Source organism: Carica papaya, chromosome 3, assembly GCF_054855325.1.
Source record: "Carica papaya isolate Zhongbai chromosome 3, ASM5485532v1, whole genome shotgun sequence".
NCBI classification, from domain to species: Eukaryota; Viridiplantae; Streptophyta; class Magnoliopsida; order Brassicales; family Caricaceae; genus Carica; species Carica papaya.
The window spans coordinates 35,311,235-35,327,959 of NC_142311.1; the positions used below are offsets into that span (position 1 = coordinate 35,311,235).

At 34.6% G+C, this 16,725-nt stretch overlaps 2 protein-coding genes across 2 annotated transcripts; one reads left to right on the forward strand and one right to left on the reverse strand.

Annotated features, from left to right (window-relative positions):
- Positions 1 to 587: 587 nt before the first annotated feature.
- On the reverse strand, positions 588 to 6,738 carry BZIP25 (basic leucine zipper 25). The gene is made up of 6 exons (XM_022042397.2): positions 6,321 to 6,738; positions 5,977 to 6,079; positions 2,564 to 2,750; positions 2,085 to 2,160; positions 1,879 to 2,004; positions 588 to 1,161 (listed from the first exon to the last, which is right to left on the reverse strand). Exons 1-6 carry the CDS (start codon positions 6,690 to 6,692, stop codon positions 697 to 699), a joined length of 1,329 nt encoding a protein of 442 aa, XP_021898089.1. The 5' UTR covers positions 6,693 to 6,738; the 3' UTR covers positions 588 to 696.
- A 2,033-nt stretch (positions 6,739 to 8,771) lies between these two features.
- Positions 8,772 to 16,389, forward strand: TSA1 (tryptophan synthase alpha chain). Its single transcript, XM_088216879.1, has 9 exons — positions 8,772 to 9,062; positions 9,843 to 9,989; positions 10,074 to 10,139; positions 10,547 to 10,655; positions 13,908 to 13,984; positions 15,005 to 15,082; positions 15,310 to 15,387; positions 15,979 to 16,038; positions 16,124 to 16,389. Exons 1-9 carry the CDS (start codon positions 8,874 to 8,876, stop codon positions 16,256 to 16,258), a joined length of 939 nt encoding a protein of 312 aa, XP_088073005.1. The 5' UTR covers positions 8,772 to 8,873; the 3' UTR covers positions 16,259 to 16,389.
- Positions 16,390 to 16,725: the final 336 nt, after the last annotated feature.

The window sequence follows — 16,725 nt, forward strand, 5'->3', positions numbered from 1 at the left end:
TCTACATTTTGTCTTTCTCCATTTTTTACCTATCGCATTTTTAGGCGTAGTTCATGTAAGTAGCAAATTTGAAAGTAAGATTTTTAATGTATCTATAATATTTAAGATTATAATTAAAAAAAAAAATCTTAGTGCATGAAAATGAATTGCAAACTACAATTTTTACTAAAAATAGTAATAAGGAATTTATAAATTATTTAAAAGAATTGTTTAATTCTATAATCATTAGATATATCTACAATTTTTTAATCCGAAGAATCAGGTTTAAAACCTATACCCACTTGTTCAGCAAAAAGATTATTTTTATAGAGATATTCCGAGCACTAGTTATCTTGAATAACAAGTTATTCTTCGAAATGATTTTCTTGGTTGTTCTTCAAAAAGCTTATAACCATTTAGACGAAAATGTGAAATGGCTTGGCTTCGTCTTCCATTGAACAACCTGTTAGCATCTAAAAAATGCAGATAGAAATTTTGCGGTGAGGCAGTTGAGGACGGTGAGTTGAGATGTAATTCAATATCGAACAGGGCCGACATTTAATAATTGAAAACTGACGGAACCAAATTTGGAAATATAAATTCAAGGATGCAGTTAAACTGAAAACTCCTCAATAAAATTTTAACCAACATTTCTACAGCAGTATGTATTTGACTCCCCAACTCAACTAACAATGATGGGGGGAAGGAGCATTGCATTCAACATTTCTGGTTATTCTTTGTGGCTGCATGAGGAAGTCCAGAATTCCAACCAGCCATTGCTTCTGCAGGATTGACACCAGGACAGACATGCTTTTGCACACCACTGGCACTGGGACCAATCTGCTTTTGCATGGGCCCTGCTGCAGCTGCCAGCCGGAACGGAGCTGTTTCAGTTATGTTGTTTCCTCTAAAATCACTTTGTGGATTTACTCCGGGAGCAACAAGGGCACTGCCAGTAAAGCTGTTGTCTAATCTCTGATGTGGTATGGTACCAGCAGCTATGCTAGGAACTGGTTGGTTCAGAAATTGATTAGGGTTTGGTTGCCTTGCTACAGCACCGACTAACGATGTATCCATTGGGTTGCTGACAAATGGCATCGCGGCACTAGGTATATTGGATTTAGCTAGAAAAAGTGGGTTTATCCCTGTCACCCTCTTCACTGTTTCTTCAGCCATTTTCACCTGCACAACGTGTAGCAGATAAATAATTCCTTCCCATAGAAAAGAGAACGAGAACATGTAATTCTGACCAATCATTTCAGAGTTTCCAGGCATATGCAATCCTCGGCAATACATTGCAGCTGCTGATATGAACAATGATATCAAACTAGGCAACTTAAATACAGCAGTGCCACTTTTTTTTTTTTCTTTTTTGAGAAGACAATAAGACAGCATCACATGCTAGAATCTATTTTATGTATGCACAATAGTGGAATGGAGTAAACAAGTAATGTTTAACCGCATAAAATCATAGTACTGGTGATAGAGACCTTCCAGATAATGCAATCAATAAAAAAGACCCTAATCGAAGAACATTAGCACAATAGGCATAATTTTTGGGATGTTACATCTATCAATTGAGATTCAGCATAAGAATTGCTCAAGGCTCAATCTAAGCCGAAGATTAACAATTAGGAAAATGGAAGGGCGGGCATCAGACCCACCCCATTTTGCAAGTTATGAAGTTTTCCATGATCAGCTAATCAACTCGTAAAGACATCTATACCAATGGACTTTCACAGTTTGACATACAGTAGGTTCTTTCAGACTCCATTTTCACACTATTACAATATCTTTTTTTTTTGTAAGAAAGAAGGCTACACAGAAAATTGTCAAATTGCAATAGAACCTGTGGAATAACATCCACAAAATGAGCAAACACAACATAGTAGTAGCTACCTTTGCTCTCAATGTCTCGATGTCGGCTTTCAGAATTCTGTTGTCAACGGCAGCTTCATCATACTTATGATTCATGTCACTGAGACGTTTCAGTAAGGACGAATGTTCAACTCTTAGTTGACCAACCTATAAAAAACAAAACTGGTTCATTAATTCCTCGAGGAACATAAGAAAAAGAACCACAAGAGTGTACCAGAGTGTATGACCTGTGTTTCAAGTTCATTGATATGTTCTTGTTTTCTTCTTCTAGAGCGCCTAGCTGACTCGCGATTTGACAGCATCCTGAGCCATCATAAACATATCAAGTTATAAAAGGCACCATTTGGAATGAAACTTGCATGTGGCAGATGACTATCTCATGCCTAACTCTTATTCTCAAACACATACATCAACTTGAAAAAAAATTGATCCTTGCTTAATTCTTCAGTTATTTAGATCGGAGAAGATGGTTTCCCAAGGAGCATTTGAATTACAGGGTGGTGTTTATCTTGTTTTAACTAAATTATCAGGTTAGTGACCTCTTTTTGAGAAAGTTGTTTGTCATATAAGAAATTGATCGTAGAGTGGCTATTATTTGTGAGGAGCTACTAATGGAAACAAAGTGAAAAGATGACAAGGAACATTGCTATAGGAAACACTAAACCCAAATGTCATAATAAGAAACCAAAATAGGGACTTTGCTTACCTTCTTGCACGTTTGACATCAGCAGGATCTGTATTTTCTGTAGTTCCCATATCTCCTTCAATCTCATCCTCATCTGAATCTTCTCTAGATGACCCACTGGTGGCTTGCCTTGCTTGTACAAGTTTTGGCTGTGTAGCTGACAAGGCGGGAGCACTGATAGGTGAAGCACCAGGCTCACTCTGGACCACTGAAGAACATACAGCTGTCAAATCCTAATGGATATTTTACATGCCAACTCTAAGAAGTGGAAATACAAACTAAAAAATTAAAGAGATTATTTTTAGCAACAATATTCAAGCCTAAGATCTTTTCAGGAGGTCTAAACGCAACATTTCCAGGGAAAAGTTGAACCCCAAACACTGCCTGAGCAACAAAACATGTGACTTCTAAGGATTTGATGAACCAACAGTTCATTCCATCCTTTCCGTAACGTTAAACCTTTAATCAGAGCAGAGGAGCATTATGTTGAAGTTATTTTTCCAAACATAACATGTTTGAATGATTTAGTTCATCAAATTTCTAATCATAAGTATTGTGGTAATCATGCGTTCAGAGTTACCTACTCTCCACATTGACAAAGTTTTGAAGGATGCATAGCATCTTTACTGCGTCCAAGCATACTTCTAAACCTTCATATCCTCAATCATATTATTTATTACTACTATATCCTCCTTTATCATACCTATTATCATGATCTCTTTACAATTAATGGTTTTGGTTATTACTATAATTTTCAGCGGTTGATGAATTAGGCAATGGCTAATGGCTCATAGAATGATAAGGATAGACATCCTTTCATCAAAGTGCTCTCGTGTTTGGCATTTGTTTTTGATAATGAAAAAGAATGTAGTTTAGTTGTACAATATTGTTCATGGTAAATAAGTTCACCCACACATAACATGGGCCAACACAGACTGAGACCTTGAACTACAATATTTTGACCCACATCAGGCATACTAAGCCCATCAATAGTTTATACTATGCTGCATTCAGTGATTCCTTTCAGTTAATTAATGTCTGTCGTTTTTAGTTATTTTATCCTCCATTACTTAATAACAGATAAATGACCTACGATTCTCTTGAAGAGATTCCATCACAAGTCATTTCTAGGCTAGGGTATGTTGAACTAAATTCAATTTACATTCCTGTATCATTTAGTCCTTAACCTTCATGAAATGTGGAACTGGATCATAATTCTCATGTTTGGTTCATGAAATTAAGTTCATCGCTACAATGAGCTCATTGGACATTTCTGATCTACCTGTGCATGAGCAAAAATCTAACTAGAAATGAATGGGTTACGTGATAAATTTTTTAAAAAAACCATATAAATTACAATTTTATTTATTTTCAATTTGCTTATTCTCTTATCTTCAGTATAGACATATACATGACACATCAACATAGATATGAGTAGTTATATGTTATTTATGCATATAGATGCATATATATATATATATATATTGACATAAATAGATATATACATATATTGACATAAATAGATATATACATAAAAGAATATACAAACATATAAACATAAATATATATATATAATAGACTAAGAGAGACTAAGAGAGACTGAGAGAGACATGTGATACACCCTTGTACACTTGTACATATGTACACATATTTATTCATCCACATAGACATGCATATATTTTTTAATAGAAAAAGAGACATTATTAAGAAGATAAGAAATAATCATATGGAGAATAAGATATCCTCCTCGAACCTTCAATTAGAAGATTCAAAAAAACAAAAAAAGCCTATAGTATAGCATACAGAAACTAAAGCAAAAGTGCATTAGCCTGTAGCCCAGAGATCCATACATTTACACAGATGCATAGATGTACAGTTTCTGCGTTAACTGAATTTATTTTACATATATGTATCTTTGTATATATACATATATGTTTGCAAATCCCTGCATGTATGTACATTTTTGTGTGCATGCAAACAAATTCATATGTAAAGGAGATACATAGATATATTCTAATGAATTCATAGAGAGACTTGCACAGTTTTCTAGTACATAGGTAAACATATAATATATAGACAAACATATATATAATATGTTGCATAATGTTTTTTAGAAACTTCATTAACAAGAAAGAGGAGAGTATAAGGTATCCTTCAGTTCAAGCAACCCAAACCAAGGAACATGCATATATACATACATATATGTGTTTCTGTATATAATACATGTCGAGAAAGAGACAGACATACACACATGTGGGTGTATACAGATACATACATACATATATGTGTTTCTGTACATAATACATGTCGAGAAAGAGACAGACATACACACATGTGGGTGTATACAGATATATACATACATATATGTGTTTCTGTACATAATACATGTCGAGAAAGAGACAGACATACACACATGTGGGTGTATACAGATATATACATACATATATGTGTTTCTGTACATAATACATGTCGAGAAAGAGACAGACATACACACATGTCGGTGTATACAGACACAAACATATACAGACACACACATGACTTGATAGAATTAGTTTTATTATACCTCGAGCTTTAAAATTGTAGTACCTAACAAGTTATTTCGCTGAGAAATGAATTATTATTTCTTCTTTTTTTTTTTTTGAAAGTAAAAGTGAATTACTATTTCTTTTAGAGTAAGGATTTTTTGGTTTTTATGGCATTGACCAACATTTTTCTCAATAACTAGTCTCTCAACCAAATAATTGAATAGGTGATAACAGGAAATTGGATTTAGAATAACCAAATAACAAAATAATAAGACTATTCCTGTTCCAGCCTAGTTTGCTTTTTATTATTGTCCTACTCCTATTTTATACACTTTCGAGCCAAACATAACTTAAAATCAATTTTTTCAGAATACAAATAAAAACAGAAATCCACTCCAAAATGCCCCAAAACAATATTACAGGAGGAGAAGAACAAAATAAAACTCCAAACACCTTTGGAACAGGTGTCATAGTCTGCCAAAGAATCTAAAAAACAAAATGAGTAATCAACACCTCTATGATACCAGACATTCATTTTCTAGGCCTTCGAAAAAGCTACAGGTATTATTGAGGCTTTAGAAAGAATGAGACTACACTGAAATTCTTAACAGCAGTTATCAAAGAGTCAACAACTAATCAAATAGAAATTCTCAAGTAATAGAGAGAGGAAAAACAATTATTTACAGATTGTAAAAGACATAGATGAACTTGGCCAAAACACCTACAGCTAAAACAGCTAAGCTGATAGAACCACACAATCGTCCATATCTGTGCCTAAAGTCTCTACCTGACCAGTCTAGACTGCATAATTTCATTAGCTATCAATGTAAAGAATGATATCGAAAGAATTACCGTTCAAAACTTTACTAATAAATGATTATCCAAATTAAAATATGTGAAAACTCTAACCTTGAGCTTGAGACCCTGATTGGATAGGTACAGGTTGTTTGGCTGCCTCTTTTTGCTGATTCTCTGTTTGGGTACCCAAATCTTCAGGCTTTACAGAAGAGGCCTGCGTGCACATTCATAATACACCAACATTGCTAAGAGTATATGCACCACTCCTTGGACAAAAAGGTTTCAATAATAACCAAAACTCACAATCGTTGCAATTATCAATCCATACAACAGGCACTACAAACACAGCTTTTCATGAAAATGAATAAGATAATAGAAACAAATGGAGCAAATTATTAAACTAATACAATTCAGGCATATGGAATAATGGAAGAGAGAAAGAATGAGATAGATACTCGGAGAGCAACAGCGGCGCATGCGAGATCGAGCTTGTTCTTGAGAAACGCGCGGTACTCCTCGGAATCAACACGAGCCGTCAAAGAAGGACCGGAAGGCGAAGAACGATTATGATTATCATGATCGGCAGGCTTTCCGATCTCTACGACATCATTATCGTGAGCTCTTTCAGCAGTCGAGATTGACGGCTGAGATTGCAAGGAAGATGAAGCAATCGCGTTCGTCGGCGCTGACGTAGACATCTCTTCGAAAAACCTTTCCAGCGCCCACTCTGACTGGCTCCGGTTCATGATCTCCGCCGCTGCAACTGCCAGATCCGGAGCGGACCAAAAGGAGTCGGAGAAATCTTCCACTGAGAACACAGTATTCATCGTTTACCTCTCAAAAAATCTCTCTCTGCATTTTTTCGCCTCCTTTGGTTGTCCAGTTTTCTTATCCGGGGTCCACGGGATCCTGTGCTTCAGGGTCCATGATAGCCGCCCACAGTAATCTACCACGTCAGCAAAATACACGTGTAAACATCCTGATGGTGGATGTACAACAAATATGGTGGGCAGGTGAGTAGGTGAATTGATCAGTTGGTGTGACCCCACTAATTGGGTGAAACGGAAAAGCAGGGGTGGAAGAAAAGGACAAGTACGAGAATGGGGTCCACGTGGGGTCCACGTGCGGGAGCTTTTTGGTAAACTGTGATATTTGGTATTCCACTTGTCGAGCTTTTACTGGCTGCTGCCACTCTTCCGACCTACCGGCCGTGAGGTGGCTTATTAGAAATTTGGACAATCTGGGGCCCACGCCTCCGGTCAATTTAACACGTCATTCGATTTTTTTAATTATATTATTTTAGCTAAATGCAACTAAACGTGTTTTTTTAAAAAATAAAAATTATTTCATCAAGTGGTTAATTTTTTTAATAAATAAATTACTTTTTCTGTTTTATTAACTTATGTTTTTCAATTTTTTTTTAAATATATATTTTAAACAAGTTACTTAAAATTTAACTTAGTTCACTTATATATAAATGAATAAATTAATTATATTATCAGAAAAATAATAGAATTAAATAAAATATTTTATATTTTTATATAAATTTATTGACAGAAATATTAGCTTTGTGATAAAATTTTGATTTAAAATTTTTTTAATTAATTGTGATTATTTTAATTAAAAAAATAGGTATGATATTTTTTTTATTTAAAAATATAATACTAAAAATTAAAGTAACAAAAATTTATAATCAGACATCATCGTTATAACTTAATTAATACAATTTTAAGTTGTAATTTTGCAGAGATTTGACCGTTCAATTCTATATTTTTTTGGTCTAAATGTTATTTTGTTTTCTCTTCTTCTACGATGTTCGTTGCAAAATGTTGATGTTGTAATTTTAGTAGAAGATATTTTTTTTTTAGTTTCAATATATTTAAGTATATGTAATAACAAAGTTTGTTGTTATAATATTTTTTCTGACAACTCCACCTTATTGTATCGAAAAATGTTAACTTATTTTATACTTGTAGAGTAAATAAATATTTTTTTAAATTTTTTTAAAATATTTTTATGAGATAATATCACGTGTCAACTGACGAATAGTATAAAAATGTAGTCGGAAGTAGATGGAGACAACTTATATGTAGCAATTAGCAAATAGTGGATAATAATGAGCATCAGACAATGAGGGAAAAGACGAAGGCGACCAACAAGAGGCAGAGAATGATCGATAGGGATCAAAGGGTGATCAATAGGGAGAGGTCAAGGGCAGATGACGATTGGCGGAAGACGGAAGGTGAGCAATTAGTGATGAAAAACGAGTAATGGGTAATGAGGAATAAACAACAGGTAACGATTGACAAAAAGCAAACATAAGAGAGTGAGTGATCATTGTAGGGCAATTATAACAACTAAATAACAATAGAGGACGATTAGCTGGTGATAAATAACAATCGACTAACGACAAAGAATGATCAACTAATTAGGGCAGTAGCCAACTGATGATGAAAAACGATAGCTGGTAGTTAACTGGTAGAAGACAACAGTTGATGTGATGATCGAGGATTGCAAACAACAACTAGTTGACGGTAAAGGGTGTTAGTTGGTGGCCAACTAGCAATTGAGGGCAACAAGCGACTACATGTGGAGGATGCTATCAAGCGGTGAGTTAGGGTTGGCGAAAAATAGTAATACCGATTCGACAAAATAAAAGGAACGAGAATATATTATATTTTTAATTTATAGGTCTAAACCTGTAAAAAAACATATTTTTGCTTCAGCTTTTATCTAAAATTACTTTTTCGAAAAGCACTTTTTTAGAAGTTACAGACAAACACGCACTTAGATGAAAAAAATTAAAAATAAGCTATACAGGAATAAAAAATTTGACGGCTAGATTTTCTTCGAAAAATGAATCCCAAACATCAAACGGTTACCATTAAAAGAAAAAAAAACAAAAACATTTCTCTCACCAAACCGAAAACAATGGAATCTCCTTCCACTGCTTAAACCCTCCGCTCGGAGACAGCAGCCTGCAAACGCAGCCAAAACTATCTGCTTCAATGTCTATTTCCCTGAAATCAACTGTTTGCTTCGTCCACCTCAGAAACCCTGACACCAATTTTCTCACTCTATCTTCCTCCCAGAAATCTTCTATCTCCTTCAAAAGATTCACGACTATGGCGACTCTTACCGCTTCCCCCACCCTTGGTCTAACTGAAACTTTTGCTAAACTGAAGAAACAAGGCAAAGTAAGAACTTTACTCTCCTCTCTCTCGCATTAGACTGCGCTCAATCTCTGAGTGCGTTTTCTCTCTTATGAAATGGGTTGCCATTTTCTGATCGTTTTGGCATTTGGGTAGATAGCTACAAAAACGTGCGGCTTACTTCGTTAGAGAATTATATTTCAGCCCCTTTTTGCATTGGTTGTTATAAATTTTAATCTATTTGATATGGGTCGATTTTTTAGCTGGTAAAATTAATGCCCATGACGAGGTGAAATGTGGAGACTTGTCTTGAGTGCTGTAATCTTTACATTAGCCGTTTCTTTGTGAGTTTAGGGTGGTGACTAGTCTATTCTAAGGGTTTGTAATAAATGTTTCAGATGTTTGAATTTACAAAATGGATGCAGGTTTTGCGAGCACATAATCAAACGGCAAAATCAGTCCAAAGAGTTAAATTCATATCAATTTTCATCTGGGATTTTGATTTGTTTGATTTTCTGTTTGCAACAGCAAATCATGGTTGCACTGTCGTTTGGAGTTGAATGGACCAGTTTCTTCACTAGTTTGTATTCTAGCTTTTATCACATGGAACTGTATAGGGCTTATACCATGAAGATTAATTATAATCCCTCTTGATTATAGAGTTTATAGGAAAGGAGCAGTTATTTTTCATACTTGACATGTAGAAAGGGGTTTAGACATCTAATGATTTGATGAACACTGATTCTTTTGTGGATTATGGCTTGATATTGGAAGTAAAATTTATAATGCTGCTTTCTATGCTGATGATCATACCTCTGTTTGAAGATGGCATTTATACCATATATCACAGCTGGTGATCCTGATCTTTCAACCACGGCAGAAGCATTGAAGGTGCTTGATTCATGTGGATCAGACATAATTGAACTTGGTGTTCCATATTCTGATCCTCTGGCAGATGGTCCAGTAATCCAGGTTTGACAATAGTATTCTGCTCCTTTAATTATGTTGTTGTTATCAGTTCCCTGAGGTGTTTGTTATTTGCTGCTTGCATCAAAGGCTGCTGCCACACGATCCTTGGCAAGGGGAACCAACTTCAATGTGATTTTGTCCATGATAAAAGAGGTAAGATTACTCTGCAATGCTGTAAGTGGCTAGATGCAACTATGCTGTAAAATTTTCTTTTCCATTCATCTAGTCCATTATAGCTATGAGATCCTTATCAGATTGTTTTCGAGAGTACTATTTCAGCTTCTGTACTTTTATTCTCACCAAGGTAAGGTTAGTTCACTAGTTTTGTCTATTTTTGCAAAATTGATTGTTGATAAAATTGTTGCTTGCCTCTTGAAATGAAGTGTAGTGGTAGTTGCTTATTCCCTATTTAGGATGACTTTTTTCATCTTGAGCGTATGTATTCATATAGAGAGAATTAACTAGCTGAAGAATGAGAGTTTGTTATTCCCAGCTTCCTGGCTCTCAGTGCTCAACTTTTATCTGGCATATTTTCATAAATATGCTTATCAATTGGACAGGTTGTTCCACAAATATCTTGCCCCATTGCTTTGTTTACATATTACAACCCCATTCTTAAGCGTGGGATTGGAACCTTCATGTCCACCATAAAAGATGCTGGAATACATGGTACGTATGCTCACTTTGTTGAAGCTTTCAGGAATTCATGTCAATTGGTTTAGATAGATCTTGTAAATTATCTTACAATTTTTGAAATGAAGTTGCATAATGTGTTTGCCTGCCAAATGTTAGGGATAAGCCTGTATGCTTCCCGTGTATTGGTCTAACAACCAAAGCAATAAGAATTTTTGTATCTGAACCTGTGATGATATTATATGTGATGCAGAATGGACTATCACTAGATTCCTAAATAGATTAAAAATTATAATTATATTCAGTGTAAAACTATTATACTATTTAGAAGTCTATTATTAATTATTTAGAAATGTTATTATAGTTTTAATGATTTAAGATTTTTATTCTTATTAGTATTTTTTCTATTTATTCTACTATTTCCTATTTGTATTAAAATTAGTATTTCTAATATTGTTAATATTAGTTTCATATTGTTATTAGGATTAAAATTCCTAATTTACTAGTTCATTATTTCTTAGTTTAATTCTATTTAGGAAAGGTAACTTAGAGATCTTATAAATAGTTTTGTAATTTCACTTACTGGTTTATCTCAAAAAAAACTTTATCATCTCAAAAATTTCACTTATTGGAGAGATTCAAGTTATCAATAATATATTTTAAGAATTTCTCATTTTCTAGTTGTGTGGTGTAATCAAATCCTTAAGTGTGATACTTAATATTTCTCAAGTGTGGTGTATGAGAAATCCTATATGTAATATCTATGTGTTTTTTTTTTTTTTTAAATCTCCAAATCCCTAATTGGACAAATTAATCTTATTTGTCCTATATGAATTTGATACTAGAGCTAAACGGATCCTGCACTAAAATCTCTAAAACATTGCACCCAAGAGTCTCAAAACCATCTAAAAAGTTCAAAGAAACCCTAAACAACTGCCAATACCTTTCACCAACTACCATTTGGAGGTGGTCGACTGCCTCTACCACCAATTTCAGAAAGGCCTGACAGACCGGCCCCCGAAGCCCTATCATGAAACTCTATTGGAATCCGTTACACTTGTGGGTGCAAGCTCTCATAGCCACCGTCTCTCGTGATTTCAGACTTTACACCATCGTGTTTTAGACTGGCATCCATTTTGCAACCAGCACCTCCAGTTGACTTGACTGTCAAATAGTCACCTTCCATTGACCGAAAGCTAATGTGTGGAGCTCGCACATGCCTAGCCCTGAGCAAAAGTCACTCAATTTGTTCTGTTTTGACTTTTTTGAACTGGATTTGTCCAAGTCAGTTCACCGATATCAGTTTATCCCTATCAACCTGGTTTTCAGCTGTCCAAAACGAGTTATTCTTGTCTACTCTTCTTATTTTGTAGTCTCTTTCACAAAAATTAGTGTGATGGAAAAAGTTCAAAACATGTTTAATTATAAGGAAGAGAATTAGTCATTGCTTGGGGATGATAGAATTGACAAGTCTTGTGGGATCCTTGCCCGTTCAGATTTATGGTTTTTGCAATAAGGTTAAGGAGTGATTGAATGGGGAAAGGGTAGATGATAAAGTTAGCTCAAAAGTTGAAGGTAGTGAAAGCCGAAATCAAAAAGTAGAGCATGGAGGAGAGGAGGAGCGGAGGTATGTATACCCAATCTCTACTTCAGGATATTGAGACTATTGAGAGGAGAGAGGGAGAAAGTGATTTGTTTGTAGAAGTATTGGCTTGTAGGAATCTTCTAAGATTGAACTCGCAAATAGATTACAAATGGAGCAGACGTCTTGGAGACAGAAATTAAGAGCCCAGTGGATAAATGAGGGGGCCGGGAATACAAAAAATATTTCTATAATATAGCAAATTATTATAGAAGAAAAAATTATATAGAGGAGATGGAGATTGGTGACTGGGTGGCAAAAGAAAATGGGCAGTTGAGGCAAGGGATTCATGATTTCTTCTGCAGCTTATATCGAGAGGAATTTAGTTGGAGGCCTAAGTTAAATGATATCAATTTCATGGTTTTTGATGAGGCAAACAGACTATCACTTGAAAGAGAGTCCATTGAAAAAGAAAGTTTTGAGGAACTCATGCACTGTAGAAGGGATAAAGCCCTTGGCCCCAATGGTTTCAACATGGGTTTCCTTAAAAAATTTTGACATATAATGAAAGGGAATATTCTTGAGCTTTTTAAGGAATCACACGAATATGGGTCTTTTATTAAATCCTTAAATTCTTCTTTCTTGGTACTCAATGCCAAGGTAGAGGGGGCAGTTAATATCAAAGATTTCAGACCTATCAGTTTAGTAGAATCATCTATACGCTCATTGTGAAGATGTTAGGTAGAAGAATGTTCAAGGTTAGGGATAAAGTGGTGGTGAATGCCAACATACTTTTATGGAAGGAAGACAAATCTTAGGTGCATCACTTGTTGTCAGTGAGGTGGTGGATAACATGTTAAATCGGAAGAGGGTGTCCTTTGCAAGCTAGATATGGAGAAAGTCTATAATCATGTGAATTGAGTCTTTCTTGATTATTTGCTAAGGAGAATGGACTTCGGGGGCAATTGGTGCAAGTGAATTAGTTTTTAGTCTACAATATCTTTTGCAGTCATGGTAAATGGGAGTCTGTTTTCTTTTCCAAGGCCTCCAAAGATCTTAAACAAGGAGATCCATTGTCTCATGTACTTTTTATTTTTGTTATGGAGCACTGAATAAAATATTGTTAAGAACCAGAAAGTTGGAGTTGTTTAGAGCTTTGAAAGTTGGTGAGGGTGACCACACTAAGGAGGAACCCATCTATTTTTTTCATTTGAAACACTCCTATTTTGCTGGTGAGTCCCATGCCTGAGTTGGAAGCTCCATACGTGCTTTGATACATTGTTTGCAGTCTCCTCTATATTGGGAAAATATGTTTTTTGCCTAATTTTAGCTATATACATCAAGCATTTCTAAGCTGACCAATATCATTTACTCAATTCAACATGGGCCAATGGTTCCATGTGATAATAAATGAGAAAATTCATTCCTATCTCTATCCATTGGCATGGTTGATCTCAACAACTGTATGTTAAATTGATCTCCTCTTGAATGCTTCATATTGGTCTTTCTTCCAAGTTGGTAGGTTATTGTTTACTTTATTCTAAATGTCTCCCATTGCTTGGATTCTTCAACTGAAACAGAAGGAAATTACTCCTCTCGTTCCCCTCCCTGCTCAAAACAAGTGGCATATATGACATTTAAAAGGAAAAGTGAAACAAGTGCTAACTGCACGTATGTGCTTAATTTTGTCTCCTATTTGTTTGCAGGACTTGTGGTTCCCGATGTTCCTCTAGAGGAAACTGACACATTGAGGAAGGAAGCTGTCAAGAACAAGATTGAACTGGTACTTCTCTCTTTCAGAATATTTTTGCCTCCTTTTCAACCAGTTATGGTAAGCATAATTTGGTAATCTGGGCTGATGCTGAGCTGGTGTGGATGGAGAAGGGGGTTATGTTTTGATAATTTTGCATATAATTTGTTGCTTAGTTATTTGATCTAGTTTGCTATTTTGATCCTGACATTATAATCTTCAGTTCCAACTTTCTTTTTGTTACTATTGTGTTGCATTTGGTTCACACTATTCTATTCCAATTCAATTAGTAGATGTTAGTTATTTAGTATTTAAAAGTTAGTTGTGATTTACACATTTAATACGTAACTAAATCAACTTACCCATATCTTCAATTTCACAACTATGGTTTTTTTACTTTCGCCTGCTAAAAGAAAAATTCATAAAAACTTTTGTCTAATTTGAATTAGTCATGAAATTGACTTAGAATTAGACTGTTATTTTTGTTCAAATATCTTTCAGATTTATATTATATTTTCATTCTTATCACATAGAATTGGAATTTGAACCAAACTTTTATTAGAGTATTACGCCTCTAAATTTAACACACTTTTCAACTCAAATAATAGATCCTTACCTGATTTAATGCAAAACAGGACTTGATTGAAATGTACTTGATTGATTGGGCACATGATTGCAATTAAAAAGATTAGAACTAATTTATAACAAGAGCTGTAGTTTTAGGACAAAATGCCGGTTAGCCCTAATTTTATGCCCTACAATGGTTTTCATCAGGTTAATTTGTTTGAAGATTATTTATCTAAAAGAGTACGTCTGTGATTTTGGCATGTTAAATATTGTTGGAGATAATCCATGCTCATAGCCCGTCAACTTTCGTTGATGTCTTGACATATGTAGCCCATATGTCAAATGTATAGCATTTTGCATCACCTCTATTCAGTTTTTGTCATTACACACTCAATTTTACTAAGACCTTTCCCTTTATCTGAGTTTCTCCTTCTCATTTTACCTGTACAGCTGATTTATATGTTTACTTTGCTTGGTGTGATTAAGGTACTGCTTACGACGCCCACGACCCCAACATATCGGATGAAGGCCATTGTGGAAGCATCAGAGGGATTTGTTTATCTTGTAAGATCCCTCAGTAGTTCTCATCTGATTCTTTCCTTCAATTAATCTGCCCATTAAGATTCTCATTCAATGTACTCTCTTTATACTCTGTTTCTCAACTGCACTTGTTTAAGGCTAGTTCCTTTTTCTATCCAGCAATTCCTAAAGTATTATTCCAATTTTTGGTCAAGATTAATGAACTTGGGAGTTGGACTTGAACTTAATCTCCGAGTTTGCTGGACTTGTAGGTTAGCTCGATAGGAGTTACTGGCACACGTGCATCTGTAAGCGACAGAGTACAAACTCTTCTACGGGACATTAAAGAGGTTCGCCTTCATAATCTAGCTTGTAGCTCCAAGTTAGCACTTTTGATTGATCACCAACTAAATGCCATAAAATAGTCTCTACTAAAATGGCATGTGGATAATTTTCTGGGTTACCAACTTACACAATATAGTTTTTACTGATTTGTAAGTATTTTGTATAGGGGCAATACCCTCTTGGTGTCTATACTAACTCTACATTTTTTTTATCTTGAAAAAAAAAAAAAAAAAAAAAACTTACACAATATAAAGCAGACATGTTCCACGTCTAAATCAAATGGAACGATAGAAAATGTTTTAGGATGGGCATTCTAAAATCTTCTTCAGAAGTTTATGAGGGATTTATCCATCTTTAACTTCTTAAGAGCAGGTTTCTTCTGTTCTTGAACTACTTGGAAATGTTCACTAGGTAATTACCATACCCATCAGGCCCATGCTCCGAGATAAAAAGGGTTTTGTTACCCAATCATGTGAAGCAGGTTGGCATGAATCTGACCTCCATGAAGATCTTAGGTTACTATAACTTTCCTCTGCGGTTGTGATCTAAAATGTGCTTGATACAGTCTTGCTCTTCAACCTTTATTGTTATGACAGGCTACGGATAAACCAGTAGCAGTTGGCTTTGGCATATCAAAACCCGAGCATGTGAAGCAGGTTGGCTCTACACACAAACCTTAAGGCAAACCCGTTATGTTGTGGACTTGATGAGCTTTATGAGTGAGTTTTAACTGTGTTACAGGTAGCTGGATGGGGAGCCGATGGTGTGATCGTTGGCAGTGCGATGGTGAAGGTGTTGGGTGAAGCGAAATCTCCGGAGGAAGGACTAAAGGAGCTGGAAATTTATGCTAAATCTTTGAAGTCTGCCCTTCTTTGATGGAAATCTCCTTGGAAGAAATCAATTTTCTGGCTGTTGCTTTTCAAAATGTTAAGGAATTATATGATTGAATTGCAGTATTTTCTTGTTGGACGACATTATTTAGGAGCTTGAAATGGTTGACAACAAAAGGGGCAACGTAAGACAACCTTCTTAGTTTAAGGTCTGTTGTTACGTTTATGTTCTAGGAAAAAGTCAAAACAATTATTTTAGATTTTCATTTATAATTTTATAATTATTTTTTTTTGTAAAACTTTATTTATTTCATTAATTATGTTATTAATTTAATAATATAAAATAATAAAAATAACAATAAAATTATAACGTTAATAATAATTCTAAATTTTTTTCTATATTTTATAAAATAATATTTATTTTTTAATATATCGTAATATGTATTAATTTTAATTTAAATAAGTTAAAATTTAAATCTTTTTATCTTAAATTATATTTTACAATAACCATAG